The sequence below is a fragment of the Dipteris shenzhenensis genome, chromosome 11 (assembly GCF_047967505.1).
Source record: "Dipteris shenzhenensis isolate YYH24624 ecotype China chromosome 11, Dip_SZ_1.0, whole genome shotgun sequence".
In the NCBI taxonomy this organism is placed as follows: Eukaryota; Viridiplantae; Streptophyta; class Polypodiopsida; order Gleicheniales; family Dipteridaceae; genus Dipteris; species Dipteris shenzhenensis.
Genome location: NC_141606.1, coordinates 21,326,598 through 21,342,106, shown reverse-complemented (window position 1 = coordinate 21,342,106; position 15,509 = coordinate 21,326,598). Strand labels below are relative to the sequence as shown.

Below are 15,509 nucleotides of genomic sequence, written 5' to 3'. Positions count from 1 at the left end.
TGATTGGAGGGGCGTAAGATTGGTCTTCTCAATCTTTATGCTCCCAACAACAGAGGGGAGCGGATCTCCTTTTGGAAGGAGTTACTCTCTTGGGCCCCCATTGCAAATTCTTGGATCATTGGTGGCGACTTCAACATGGTTGAGTTGCCTTCAGACAAAAGGGAGGCAGACAGGGTGGAATTCATTCTTTGGAGAGGGCAGCCTGGGATGCCTTTCTCTTTCAGTTCAGTGGCAGAGACACTTGGTTGGATGATGCCTTTCATATTATGCCACAGTCACTCCTGTACTCTTAGTCGAACAGGAGAATACACATGCCCATTCATGCCACGGATTTGACAGATTTTATGTAGACGATTGGACACTTGACAGAGGAGGATCTGTATGCATTTCTACTGGGGTTTCCACCTCAGATCATTTTCCAGTGGTATTGCAGATTCTTGAGCCTCATCGGAGAGGACGCTCTGCCAGTGTCAGGATTCCGGATGCTTTTTATGCAGAGGAGAGCCTCACGAAGGATATTTTACAGATTTGGGTTTCTCACATACAGGGTGGAGCTGTCCATCCATCTCAGGTAGCTGCAGCCTTATCCGGAATTAGTGACTATTATCATTCAATCGCTGATTCTAGGAGACGTGAGATTCTCAGATGTGAGATTGGTATACGCCAGCAGTTAGCGTCCCTTCAGAGGGAAGAGCAGAAGAGGCCCACAGATGCTTGGATTCAGGAGTGCCTTGCTGCAGCAAGGGCTTATTTGCAGACATTGTTAGATCAGAGAGCAGAGTATGCCTTTCATGCACGGGAATCCTTTTGGATTCAGATGGGTGGCAGGGTCAACAAACACTTTTTCTCTACTCATGGGCCCAGACATAGTAGAGATAGTGTTTTGCAACTTGTTGACTCAAACGGGGTGTTACAGTCAGATCTTGATGCTGTCATGCGTGTAGCTTCAGATTTTTTTGCATCCCTTCTTACTGCAGATTCAGGCACACAGGCCATTGATGATGCCAGAGAGGTTATTTGGCAATGTATCCCTGTACTGGTGAAGGATGAGATGTATGTTTCTCTGGATGCACCTTTCACCAATGCAGAATTCAAGACTGCATTACTTGCCCTTCACAAGGGCAAGTGCCCAGGTTCAGATGGACTTACCCCCTCCTTTTTTATTACTTTTTGGGAGCAGATTGGTGATCACATTACATCAGCCCTGCAGGGCGTGTGGGACTCTGGTGAGATGCTGGACTCACTCACACATGGTCTCATTCATCTCATCCCAAAGGGGGGGTAATAGGAATCTTGTGTTTCAATGGAGACCCATCACTCTTTTGGGTACTTTTTACAAGATTCTGGCGAAAGCCATCAGTCTGCGGCTACAGGTTTTTGTTCCAGATTTGATTCATGACAGTAGACAGGGTTTGTGCATGGCAGAAGTATTTTTGATAATATTTTCTCATTTTGGGAGGCCTCAGAATGGGCCATGCAGAGCCGCCAGAGATTGGCCATTCTACTCTTGGACTTTGAGAAAGCTTACGACAGAGTAGACTGGGATTTCTTAGAGGGTACTCTATCTCGCTTTGGTTTTTCAGATGCATGGATTAGAGGAGTATCCTCTCTCTACAGATCAGCCCATAGCCAGTTGCTCATTGGGGGGGTAAGAGGGGACAGGTTTCAGATTTCCAGATCCGTCCGCCAGGGATGTCCTCTTGCCCCGTTTCTTTTTCTGTTTGTGGCGGAAGCTATGAGTATCTACATTAGATCTCAAGCTGATATTCATGGGCTGAGGCTTCCTATCTGCCGGGAAGAAGAGCTCCTGGATAGTGAGTTGGCAGATGACACGGCTGTTTTTTTGGATGCCTCCCCCAGGACACTCACTTCCTTCCGGACAACCTTGGATTTGTTTTGCACGGTTGCAGGTGCACACATTAATTGGCATAAATCCAGTGGTTTTTGGATTTGCGAGGATGACACCCTAGATTGGGGTAATGATATTGGCTTCACTTGGGTACAGAGGGGCTTCTCCGTCAGATATTTGGGCTGCCAGGTTGGGGTGGGCATCTCTCCCTCACAACAATTTGCTCCGGTGTTGGAAAGCATCAGAAGAAAGCTCCTTTTCTGGAGCTCAGCCAAACTTGACTTGGCCTCCAGGGTGGTGGTGGTTAACCAGGTTCTTCTAGCCACAGCATGGTTTGTATGCTCTTGTTGGTGCCATTCTAGGGATTGTATCACTCAGCTTAAGAGGCATGTACGAAACTTTTTATGGAGTGGTCTAGATGGCACAATTAATGTTACAGCCAGGGTGGCTTGGGAGACCTTGATTCTTCCTACAAGAGAAGGGGGTTTGAATATCATCGACCCAGATCTACAGTGCAGAGCTTTACTCTGCAAGTTTGTTGTGAGAGGGCTTATGCCAAGACAAGAGCCTTGGAAGGATTTTTTTATCAGATGCATACAGTCTCGCACGCCCACTTCAGGAGAGGATTGGACACACAGTACTAGATGGGTTTTCACTACAGCCCACCTCAGGTCTCCCTCTTCCCCTCTTATGGTTGCTATCCTGAAAGCATGGGCCAGCTTCAGGAGTACTCTTCGCAGGATTCCCCCATCCACCCGTGAAGAGATTGAAAGGCAGCCTATCATGTGGAATGATAGGATTCTAGATGAGCTTGGCAGACCACTTGGAGCTTCTCCTTACATGCAGTGGCCAAGATGGGAGAGGGGCCCTGCATCTACAGTGGGAGCATGGAAAGCCTTCAGGAAGCTTCCTGCAGACCAACAGGCCCAGATGGTTCTTAATCTCAGAGGGAGTGCAGGGAGAGTCCAACAGATTGATGCAGCCTTGCCCTTGGATTGGGTGGACACAGATGACATGCCTATTACTTGCTCCACCTGGATGGGGGCATTTTCTAGATTGGGAGTTCCTTTACAGGTGATTGCTTTTCTTGACCCACATGGGGATGCCTTAGTATTTGATGTTTCTTCGGGCGGCAGGCTGTCTAGATCCACAAATGATATCTTGTTGGAGGTACCGTTTCAGCCAGTCAGGATAGTGGCTTCATGGAGCATGGCTCTCTTTCACAGTGGTACTTGGATCCTGACCCCCGCTTCTCCTCGCCCTTGGCTCATGGAGGCTGTGGCTCTATGGAGGTGTCCCAATTAAGTTTTTGTAGTGGGACCCTGGGGAATGGGAATGGATAGATGAAAGGCACCGAGAGAAGGGCATCCCCTTCTTTCGTTACATGGTAAGTAATGCAAGGAAATTCCAGCTCAGCTCTAGGGGTTGGAAGCCTATCAGAGCTCCTCATTGGGAGAACTTTCAGATTTCTGCTGACTTGCAGAGAATTTTTTGGCAGAGGCTCTGGAAATCCCACCGGAATAGAAAAATCACTCTCTTCTTTTGGCTTTTTATTCATGGTGAGATAGCAGTGAACCATTGGAGGTCCAAGTTCGGCGTTGACCCTTCTTGCCCTCGCTGCCTTTCTGCCTTGGAGACAATACAGCACTGCCTATGGGATTGCAGACAGGAAAACTCTACCATCGTGGATATGTTTAAATGCTATGTCTCATACCAACAAAAGCAAATGGGAGCATTATTTGCCTTTGCTGGAATATGTTTACAATAATACGGTGCACACATCCACATGTAAAGCACCTTTTGAAATAGTGGAAGGTGCTAGGAAGATACCTCCTATTTTGCATACAAAAGTGAAAATCTTCGAAGCTGATCATTTTGTGGAAAGCCTTGAAGAGGTTTACAAGAAGATCAAATATGCCTGGCAAAGAAGTCGGGACAAGCAGAAAAGAGTAGCAGATAAGCACCGCAGGGAATTGGTATTCACAGAAGGTGATTGGGGTTTTGTTGCGTTTTCAGAAGGCAAGGCTGAAAAATAAGAAAGGCAAGGAAAGGTTGTACACAAAGCTGAACATGCGTTACTATGGTCCTTTCAGGTTCCGAAAAGATAAACGAGGTAGCTTATAGGCTGAAGTTGCCTCCGCATTAGAAGATACATAATGCCTTTCATGTGACCTTGTTTAAAGCAATATCATGGAGATGTTCCCGAGGATTTACCTAATGAGGTACAGCCTGAAGTGGAAGAACAGGATGATCTTCTGGTCCTAGAGCAGATTCTGGCACACAGAGATTGAAAGCTCAAGGGTAAAGTTATCCATCGCTACTTGGTAAAATTTCAAAATTACTCATCACTCGATGCGAAATGGATGGAGGAAGGTGAACTGGCAGATTCACCTGGGATATTGCAGCTTTACCTTTATGCTTTCTTAGTTAGAGTCAACTGTGGTCAGGGCTCCTACAGGTAGTTCAGCAGAGTGAGTATCTGGAGCATTACCTGGTGTTCGAGAGGTGTAGCACCTCCCACTCCCTCAGTACAGACGGGCTCATCGTGATTTCATGAGGTCGCTTGATGACACTGCATGTTTCATCCGAGATATTGAGCTGATAATATTTGTGATGTGAGACTTCATGATATGATGCATCTTGACTATTGATCACCGAGGATCACATAGATTTTGAGCAGTGTATATGGATGGATGCACTGCTCTCCTAGCCATATTTTCACTGTCTCTGTATACTATAGCTGCGGGCTTTCTTGTATACTCTTTCATGGTATATTTCATGCTTGCTCTTGTGTTTGGGGTAGCAAACTGTGGTTTGATGTTTCAAGAGAGGGGTATGTCATGGGGGCGTGAAATTTTAAGTACTTTAATGTACTACAAGACTGTGACAACTTTGGTTTTAATAAAAGTCCAAGCGTGGGCTTAATAATGTGTAATTAAACGTGGCATGGTGCCTAGCACATAAGCGTAATTAATCCCTAGGCCCAAAGGCAATTCCAAGGAGTTAAAAGAGTGGTTGTTGGGAAATGATGACGTGGCATTTTTAATGGGCCCCCTAGAGGACCATGTAACCTTCAGTGGCCCCCTAGAGTTCCCAGGTAGCTCTAGTGCCTTCTACATGCTCCTTTGCCATTCCTGAACCCTCCCGGGCCTTCTAAACTTCACATGTGTGGTTTTCTCTCTCATCTTCTCCCTTTGTTGAGAGTTTGAACTGGTTTTTCAGCCTCCTTCAGTTGAATTCTGTTTTTCTTCATAACTCCTCACCTGTTTGGATTCCTCAACTTCCGTTTGGCCGATGGCTTCCCCTCTGCCTCCCCTTCACAGTGATATGCTTTTCCCTCCGTGCATTTTGTAGAACGGGTAGACCTGAGCCACTTCCTTTTGCTGGTCGATTTGCAAAAGTGGCTTTTTTTGGACCTTTTTGCTTCTATAGCCCTCTCCTCTTGCAAAGCTACAGCTTTCTGTTGAATTTCGAGTGGTCCCACATGCTGGTTGACTGGTTTTTCTCAGCTTTGGAGGACTTTCTAGCGATAAAACTTCTCAAAAACCTTCTCAATGCATTCCTCTCTGAAGCACGCTTCTTTTGAGCCCAAGAACTCCCACTTCTTCGCGACAGAAGTGCTTCTTTTCGCATTTCAGTGGAATTCTTGCTGGTCGGCTCTTGTAAATGCTCTTTCTTCATGCCTTCGCACTCCTCTTTGGCTAAATATGCAATTGGGCATTGGCTACTATGTCCTCTTGGCGATTGAGGACTTGGTTTGAGTTTTCGGGGCTTGGTGAGTTGTGATTTTGCTGCTGCAATTTCTTTTTGCCATAAGCTATTGGTTGGCCTTGTGTGCCGCCTCTTACTTGGTTCACAGGTGCCCAGGTAGTGCTACATGAGTCATTATTTGGTTGGATACTTTGCTGATTTGGAGCTTTGAAAAGCTTTGTGAATGCCATCTGGAAACCACTCAAAGAGAGTGTAGCTGGGGTGCAGTGTGATTGCATCTGGACAACCAATGGATTTGCACTTGGAAAAGAGAATGCCTTTGGATTGAGCCTATGGGTTAAGTGCACTTATGTGATGGTGTTCTATGCTTGAAAGCCTTGCGAAGGCTCAGTGACTTGGGGCTGCATGCTCAGTTGCAAGGAAGGTCTCCCAGATGCAACTTGTAACCATTTCACTGTGAAATATAAAGAAATACCGAAAGGGGCGCCACGGTGTTTGGGGCCAATCGGGTGCACTTGACTACGTTTGTTGAGCAGGAGCATTCTAGCCTCCATCCCTTTTTCAGTGGTTTTGTTTGTGAACAAATGGGTAAATGCCAAATGGTGATCATGCAATGGTTAATGGTTGTAATATATGCTTTGTGAGCTGTAAATAAGTGCTGAAGTGATTAAAGGTTTAGTTCCACTGCCCTCTGAGTGATTAGAGGCCAGTTTCAGCAAATGATGCTCTCACTCATTTGAGGTTTATTAATGGGGCAAGCAATAGCTTTTGCACAAGCATTGTTGTATAGTCTCCATGAATGATTTTGATGCCCGTTGATATGCTTTTCAATTCCAAGTCTGTTGATGAAACCCTCCACAAGGTCTTTTGATGTCCATTAAGATACTTACATCTGCTGTTGTTTGTGATTTATTTTCGTACATCTTATGGTTTTTCTAACTATTTTTCCTCTCAGAAAAATTTGCTAACATTCTAGCATGGTCCAAATAATTTGTCAGCTAGTATTAATATGTAATTTTGTGTTGCAGGTTTGTTTGTGCAATACAAAAAATGGTCACAAAGGCCCCATTGGAGTGTCCTCTTTTGGAAAATTGGTTCCTATCTCTTGTGGAAACATGCCTTGTGCCTTGCCTCAAGGATGACGATAAACTAGCATTGAGGTTTGTGAACCCAATACTTGAAATGTTCTGCAAACCTTGGGCCAGAATGGCTTTGGATTCTTCATTGCTATCTGATGTCTTTGACAAAGGGATTGATTATGTTGATGCAAAGAACCAGCTTCCTGAAATCAAGGAATCCAGCTCATGTGGACATCTAGAAGGTACTGCTATCTTGAAGGCCCAGCAAATTGAACATAAGGAGGGGAATGCTTGCAAATTATTCTTTGAAAAAAAAAGAATGCTTGCAAATTATGAGTACTTCAAAAGGAAACAAATATTGAAGAAAGGAAATTTAAGAATAAGTGCATATGTGGAAAGAAGATATCTCTATTTTCATAAAATACAGTTGGAGAACCCATGCATAAAATTTAAAGTTGATCCATACAACACTAAAACCGACAGATTATCGACTCTGTAAAGTACAAACAGCAAGGTATTTTGTGCTCCCAGATGACCTTGAGATTTCTCTACCCCATCCCCCTTTCCTGCCCGTCCGAATGATTAAGATCTTTTTGTGAGGGAGCATAGCAAGAAAGGTTAAGAGATAGCAGTAGAATAAATATAGTTTTAGCATTACCTTTCTGCCTCCTAAATTGGCCTGAAAGCCTCTCCAATTCTCAACCGTGTCTTTAATTTGTCGAAAAGCCAATCCCATCTCTCCTTCATACTTAGATCAAATCCCTTGGGGCTGCGGAAAGCCTAAATAATATGCCTCTGTTTGTTTTTTTGCACCCTTGGGCAGCCAGTATTTGCTGATCCTTAGAAAATAAAGGGCAGTAACCTGTCTTTCTTAACTTGATAATGAACCTGATGCTTGTCAAAAAATTTCGAGGCAATCAAATATAACAGAAACATCTTGAATTGTGTTCCTAGGGGTAAGATTGGTGTCATTTGCAAATTGTGGGTTCATTAATGGCCTTCCATCTTGCAATTTAATCTCTCTCAATATTCCAGAAGGAACCTCATTTTCAAACAATGAGCTGCCCTAGAGCATCTGCCAGCATGGCAAAGAGAAGGGAGCAATATGGCATCCCTGGATTATGGATCCTTTCAACATGAAAGGGGCAGTCATTTCACCATCAATACATACTTTAGCAGAACCATTTATGAGTAACAGTTTGATACAATCGGTGTATGTAGCACCCAAGCCCATGTCCTGAAGAGACTGGATTAAGAATCTCCAATCTAATCTGTCATAGGCATTGCAAAAGTCCACCTTGATAAAGCAATAGCATACTCACATGCCTTCCACAAGTTGATTATCACCTCGAGAAGGTGTCCACCTTTGATTATCCCTTCTTGCCTGATCCAAATTTTCATCTTATGAATTCTGAGAACTAAGGCCTTGGTAGAATTCTTATAGCTGCAATTAGGCATCGTTAGAGGCGGCCTCCAATTCCTTAGCTGCTGGTTGTTGCCACGTTTAGGGATGAATTTAATGATCCTGCTATTTACGTGAGCTAGAAGGTAACCCAAGGTCAGACTTTCTTGCCACACCCTATATACTTGAGCCCTTTGTAGAATTCAAACCTTCCTTGGGGTAATTGCTTCCTCTATTTCTTTCAGTGTCAGAGGAGCTTCCAATTGCAAGAGCCCAAAGCTGGCTATTGACTGCTTTATTGCCAGATGGCACTTGGGATTAGCCTGGGTGACCCCTTCATTGATGATTCTTGATGAGAAAAGCAATTTCTCTAAGTGTAGAGCAATAAGGCAAAATTCTCATCTTGAGAATAGCAGTACAACCATCTTGTTCTCTTAGTAGAGGACCTCCTCCCAGGTATTATTCTTCCCGAAGAGTCTAAAATTTTCTTTTGTGGGTCTGTCAACTTTGTTTGCCCATCATTCTCTAAAGTAGACTTTGAACTGTTATAGACTTAGCCTCTCTTCAGCTTTGACCTTGTGTTTTGCTTGAATGAGGTCCATTTGAGTAGCGTTGCCCCTGGCTAGACAAGATTCTCCAAGTGACCAACTTAGGCTTCTAGCTCATCCCTTCTCCTTGCTCTAACTGTAGGTGACTTACACAGTCAGATGCCGTATAAATGCCATACACTAAGAGCCCAGATTTTGATAACCTAGGATTAATGAGAGCTTGAATACCCTAGGGTCTTCCCCATGAACAAAGTCACACTCAGCTAAAACTTGCTTATGATCTGAGAGGAAAAGTGTAAATTCAATCCAATCTTGCTTCCCTTCTGGTTTCCCCTACTTGACATTCAGATTCTGTTCCAATGTCAATGAATTGGCAATTCTCCTGTTCCAAGCTTCAAACTTACAACCTCTAATGATGGGGCCCGTTCCTGTTTCTATCCTTTCTTAGCTCTACCATGTTGAATCCATTAGCGAGTATAAAATCATCCCCACAAAAGTGTGTAGCATTCCACGCCTTCTTCTCGAGTACAGAAGTGGTAGGGCAATGATGTGTATCTTACCAAACTCTCCTTTTATCTATCTTATAGAGTCTATTAGCTAGTGTATTGCCGACTGTTGCTGAGAGAAGCCATGGACTGTTGTCGGAGAAGCCACAGACTATTGTCGGAGAAGCCACGGACTATTTCCAGTTGTTGCTGCTGCAATATAGAAGGAAAGATGTCCTTGATGTAATCCCTGTTGTTTCCTAGTGGTGGAAGGAGTTTGATTTATTACTTTTCATGTTTCAACCTCTTGTATGATTTAGACTGGTTTCCTCATGTACTGCCATCTTGCAAGCTTAGTCTGTTCCACCATGTGCCAAGCTGATGGAGCTTGAGGGCTAGCATCATCGTCTATAAGCAATATAGATGGTGATTGTGTGTGCAATTCGAAGCCGTGCTTCCTCACCCCAAGAGGTTTCAATAATTTTTTGTGATGTTATGCTGAGTACTTTCATCTTTCCCTAATTGCATCTATGATTGTGAAGGCCTGCAAGGCACAATCGTTGGATGTCAGAGCTTGTACAAATTTGTGATGTTATGCTGAGTACTTTCATCTTTCCCTAATTGCATCTATGATTGTGAAGGCCTGCGAGGCACAATTGTTGGATGTCAGAGCTTGTACAAATTTGCTGCACACCATCTTAAGGTTGGGTTTCTTTGGTCCACGATGAGAATGATAGAGCAAGACTAACATATACTAGTTACTAGGGAATGAGACATAGTTCCCAAGAGTCTCAGGGAAACGGTGATACGGAGCACGGCGGGGAATTGTGTTTCGGAGTTTCGGCCACCGGGAGAAATGGTGGAAAAGGAGTTTTGGTTTTTAAGGTTAATAATATGTATGTATGTATGTATATTATTAATGAAATATTACAAAAGCTTCAAAGATACATCTTTGCTAGAGTTCAAAACGACTTATAAGACAAAAGTTACAAAAAACATTGGTCACCATTCTATGTTCAAACTTTGGTACAACCACACATGAATCATAATACATCAATGAGCTTCATAGATCAGAAATGACTGTTAAACTATAGTAGGCCTAGGTAGTAGGCTCAAGCCTCAAAAAAGTCAATACAAAACGTGATCTGTTATCCATGATCCATGATCCATAATACATATCCATGACAAAATCCTAGAAATAAGACACTATCATCAGTGATGTATTTTGAGTCAATACAAAACATGATCCATATCGGATAATAAATCTCCATGTGGCTTGACAAAATCCTAGGGGTAAGTGCTCCAAAAATCACTCATCAAGATCGTCCATGGAGGAGTCATTTGTCTCCTCTGACCCATGACTATCAGCACCAGATGAAGATACGATAGGATCATGATCCTCTATCTCTGCAGAAGTGGTAGCGACGGATCCCCTGCTCAATCTCTACATATAAAAACGGGTGTTGCGGTGAGTGTTGTGACTCCATGCTATCAGCTCCTCATAAAACAAAGAGTACATATCATGCTCATCGTGTGGGATGTTCGGGATGAACTTGATCTTCTTGATGTCGAACTTATCCACATTCAATTGAGAAGGATTTGGATACTTGGCATTCCTATCAAGGAAGAGGGGGTTGCAATGACAAAACACTTACCGCTCTAGCTGGACACAACTCAACCTCTTCCTCTTCTTGGTATGGAAGAGGTCCCAAATGCTTCAATTCCTCTCCAATGGACTCAGATTGCAATCTTGTAAGAGCACTCGAATGGCCATGTGTTCCTGTTATCAAAATGCATACACAACTAGAAATTAGAATTAAGTAGAATGATGAACATATTGTGACTTGTCTATACTATACATACTGCTGTATACATTACTACATTGCATAACCCACATTGTACTATATAGTTGAGTGTATGCCATATAGCTAGTGAATCACTAGAGTGGGAGTAGAATTTCCCTACTTCTCCAATCATGAGATAGGAGTCTGTTAAAGCTTTGTAGTCTTTCAACCAAAGCTCCCCGTCGGATTGCGGAAGGCCAAGAGATCATCCTCTATACATTTCTGCATATGCATAGCACCATGTGCCACGTGGCTGATGTATGTAATGAAGCCATAGTCTAGCTCCTCGTTCTCGTATTGCTCCTCATCTCGCCAAAAAGGATGCAATACATGTGCTAGTGCGTGAATTGGTCAGTGAAACCAATCCCATCGCTGAGCCTTGATTTCATCAACCCTTTAGAGATCAAACCATAAGATGACAATTGACAAAAAATAAGAGTCAAGAGCCAACACCTCTAACCAATGTTAAGAGTAAATTAACGATAAGGAAAAACACAAACCTCAAGGGTATTAATCTTAGAAATGAGATTCTTAGTGAGGAGACTTACATCTCTCCTCTCAAGTGGCCTTGCTTGTTGAGAGCCTCCCCAATTTTGTCCATGTCCTTGTATTTAAGGCCTAGAGTAATGCCCTCCATGTCTTTAATACGTAACAGTGTGTAGATGGGGTTGAGAGTCTTGATCAACCCCTCAACCTCTACCCACCACTCCTCTCTCATGATATCATGCAAAAAAGATCTTGCCTTAGGGCTCTCTCTCTCAACCCACTCTGGCCATGCATTTACATAGACAGTGCATACCAAGATCTACGAACCCACAAGAGTCTCTCAAGAACAATGAACAAATGTGCAAGTCTGGTAGTTGCAGGCTTCAGTAGCTCAAGACGACTATAGGCCCAAAATATTTTCAAGAATTTTTGCCTCTTATTCACAAACTTAACCATGCTTTGTGCTATGCGAAAGATGGAATCAACCCAATGTATTTGACCGATGTTCTCAATCAATAAGTCAAGCCTATGTGATGCACAAGGGGTCCACACAATGGATGGAAACTCAGCCACTAGCATAGAGCCCATAGACTTGCAATTATTTTGTCACTACCTGCACAACATTCTCAAGCCCAATTTGCATGATAGCCTCCCTTATATGACCCCAAATAAATGCACTTGTAACTATGAGACCTGGAAGGGAGGCATCAATGGCTTTCAAAAACATGGTGCCTTTGTAGTATGACACCAAAATGTTGTATACATTTCGCCTGCGTCCAACTGACCATCCATCACACAACATAGTTCAGCCATACTTTTTCCATGTTTCGTTCGAGGGCTCTAGCTGCACTTCTATGTAGGCTTTTCCCCGCTTGAGCTCTCGTGTCCACAAAGTCTTAGATAAAGGGCCTTTCCACTCACATCCAATGTGATTGTTTGTTCTCATGGTCTTCCTCCATTGATTTGTCCTGGCCACATGAAAGGAAATGGCATAGCGTATGAACAACCGGCGGGTGAGCTCCCTAGTTGCCTCTGCAATTGCTTGCTTTTGAAAGCCAGCTTGGATGCTAGCCTTTTGTAGTGAATTTCTAGGTGTTGGAGGGGTATCTCATGATACATCTCCTGGCAAAGGACTCCTCTTTGCATGCACACCCGACAAAAATGCCGAGGTAGAGGAGAAATAGCCACTCTCTGACCTTGCATCTTTGCCCCTCTGTGCTACCACTACTTGACTTGAACCAGCATCCTCCTCATCCAATGACGCCATAGAGTCTTGCTCTTTCGGAATGGCCAAGCAATTTTGCATCCACCTTTCAAGGCTATTCTTAACATCTTGAGTAACGTTGGACATGGCCCTACATTTTTCTTTGGCACATGGGCAAGATGGTCCTTCACATAGGTAACACTGCCTGATTTGATTCCACATATGTACATTAGCATTTTTTAGAACCACCAGACCCTTCATTGCTCCCCAATTTCTCTGCATGTCGCCAAAATGGATCTAGAGCCATGTCACCTGTGAGTGACCTTGAGGATAGACAGCCTATTCTAGGGCTGTTTTGGAAATTGGAGCTTGGAGGGGCTGCAAGCAGGCAGGGGGAATGCTGAAGCAAAGGAGGGGAAGAAGGCTGAAGCAAAGGAGAGTAGAGGAGGAAGAAGGCTGAAGCAAAGGATGAGCAGGATGAAGGTTGAAGCAGGATGAGAGGAGAAAGAAGGCTGAAGCAAAGGACAGCAGCCTGAAGGAGAGTAGGCTGAGGGCTGAGGGATGAGGGTAAGGGCTAAGGGCTGCATGCTGAAGGAAAGCAAGGGCTGAGGGCTGAAGGAGAGCAAGGGATGAGAGCAGGCTGAAGGAGAGCAAGGCTGAAGGAGAGCAGGCTGACAGCAAGGCTGAAGGAACACAAGGAGAGCAAGGATGAAGGATGAGAGCAAGGCTGAAGGAGGCAAAGGAGAGCAAAGGCATTGTGATTCAGCATTGAGCTGGAAATGGCGACGCACGGGAAATTTGGGGCAAAAATAGATTGCTTGAAACACCGTTTACAGTTTGAGAAACAGCTTAGAAAGGCTGTGCCGTTTCAGGCCTCCTGAAACGGCGTTTCTGGGAACTATGGAATGAGAACATTCCAAGAATGTTAGATGCTAGAAGGGGAACATTTTGAGAAGGGGGAGTGAGGACCAAGAACGTGAAAGCCACATCGTATGACATGTCATAGAAGTATCCAAAGGGGAACAGTGGGAGCTTGAGGGAAGAGAGGCTTAAGTAGAGGTAGGAGTGTGGAGGGTAGAAGATTGAGGGAAAGTGGAGGAGAGACTAGAGCGGTTGAGTGGACTCATGGAGTGGAGAGTAGAGGAGTGGAGTGTAGAGGAGAACTGAGAGAAGAGGGAGTTGAGTGGAAAGACTTGAGAACTTTTTGAGAGAGAGAGAGAGAGAGAGAGAGAGAGAGAGAGGGGGTGCCGGGGGGGGGGGTAGATTGGAGGGGTAGCTAGAGATAGTAGGGGGGTGACTGTATAGCAAAGGGAAAGAGAGTGAGTCAAAGTGCCAAAAATGGCACTACGGGGCTGTTTTACACCCTGCAGGCTGCCATACTAAGCATCAAATTTTGGAATAAAACGTTCCAAAAACGTACGTCATCCCCCAACATGCTGTGATCTACTCTATCCACGTCGTATTTTGGAAACATTCCAGATGTTCATGGGGTCTTCTTAATCTGGAATGGCATTTTCCTATTCGAAGAAGGGGGGGTAGTCGATAGAGTGAGTGGGAAAAAGCGAGCGAGCCCAAAAAAGTGAGTGAGAATTTGTTGAAGTGGTAGGAAAATCAAGCAAGCAAAGAAAGAATCTAAGCGTCCCAAAAAAAATTGCTTGAAGCAAAAAGTATTTAAAAGGGGGTTTATGTGTCACATTTCTTGAAATTGAGTAGTCCAAAGTTAAGGACTTAGGGGGGTCACTCATAACCATGTAACATATCACTTTAGTGCAAGGAGGGGTATTTTTTTAATGGGGGTACTTGCATGCCGTTTATGTGCATGAGGGGATTTATAAAATAGCAACTTAAGGTACTTTATATATGTAGACTTTTTTTTTTTTTTGCCGAAAAAACAGTGCTAATTATATTACTTCGAGAACAAAATACAAGAGGTCAGCTTATAGCTGACGGGCTGCGTTCACAAACCGGACGCAGCCCTAAAAGGTAGCATAATAAATCATACTCTCACGGAGGGATATGCTGAGTGTGAATGAACAGCCATCGGGGTGGTGAGTAGTGCCACCGAAGGCCCTGCGTAGTCTGCTCGAAGAAGAGGCTCTGTGTGTCCCAAGCCTGGAGGAAGCGTCTCCGCTTCTCCTGACCAGCCCGGGAGTCTCCCTGAATCTGGTCCCACTGGCCTCTGAGGGTATGAATAATCTCACTCCATATCTCCGCCATGATCTGGGCAGTCGATAAGGAAGTGCCACCGAGGATCTGCGCGCAGCGCGAGGTCCAGATGTGCCATCCTGTAATGCTGCTGATAATCTCCCAGACTGGCTGCCTCTCCCGAACTCCTGTATCAGCCTCTGCTAGGTGCTGTGGGATACCCTCGAGCGGCCCCCACGTCCCCTGTGTGATAAGGAAGGTGGGGTCCTGCTGGCATGCCTCGAACAAGTGATGAAGACCAGGTGCGGTGCTGCACCAACAGATTGCGCCCCAAGTGATCACTCCTAGCTCTGGTGCTGCGCGGGTAAGAAGCCCGAAGGTCCACCTCCACACTTCCTGGGCGCGCGTGCAGCTCCACAGGCAGTGTTTTGGTGACTCCTCGTCCGCATGGCAAATCTGACAGCAACCGTCCTGGCCTATCTGCCTCAACCAGCTCCCCACTGGAAGACCTTTGTGGGCAAGAAGCCACAGGAAGTATGAGATCTTCCGCGGCCGCCAGCTCTCCCACAAGGCCTTCCAGAATGCCTGCAAAAAGAACCTGGAAATACCCTGTGCGTACCAGCTAGGTCGTTGGGTGGGGGGGCGGCTCTGCATCCTCCCGAGAACTCGCCTGCCCAGAGTCGTGCTGTAAGCGAAGAAGGAAGTCGGCCCCTGTCCTGTCACAATCTCTGGCCACCACCACTCTCCTGGGTCCCA

At 44.8% G+C, this 15,509-nt stretch overlaps 1 protein-coding gene and 1 pseudogene across 1 annotated transcript in view; one reads left to right on the top strand and one right to left on the bottom strand.

Annotated features, from left to right (window-relative positions):
* The window catches only part of LOC147896760 (uncharacterized), a 106,982-nt gene extending 99,844 nt beyond the window's left edge, over positions 1–7,138 (top strand). The window contains exon 6 of the mRNA XM_087381144.1: positions 6,589–7,138. Within this exon, the coding sequence (XP_087237270.1) occupies positions 6,589–7,138 (550 nt within the window). The remainder of the gene's footprint in view (positions 1–6,588) is intronic.
* Positions 7,139–11,047: 3,909 nt separating this feature from the next.
* On the bottom strand, positions 11,048–12,915 carry LOC147896759 (uncharacterized; annotated as a pseudogene).
* Between the last annotated feature and the right edge of the window lie 2,594 nt (positions 12,916–15,509).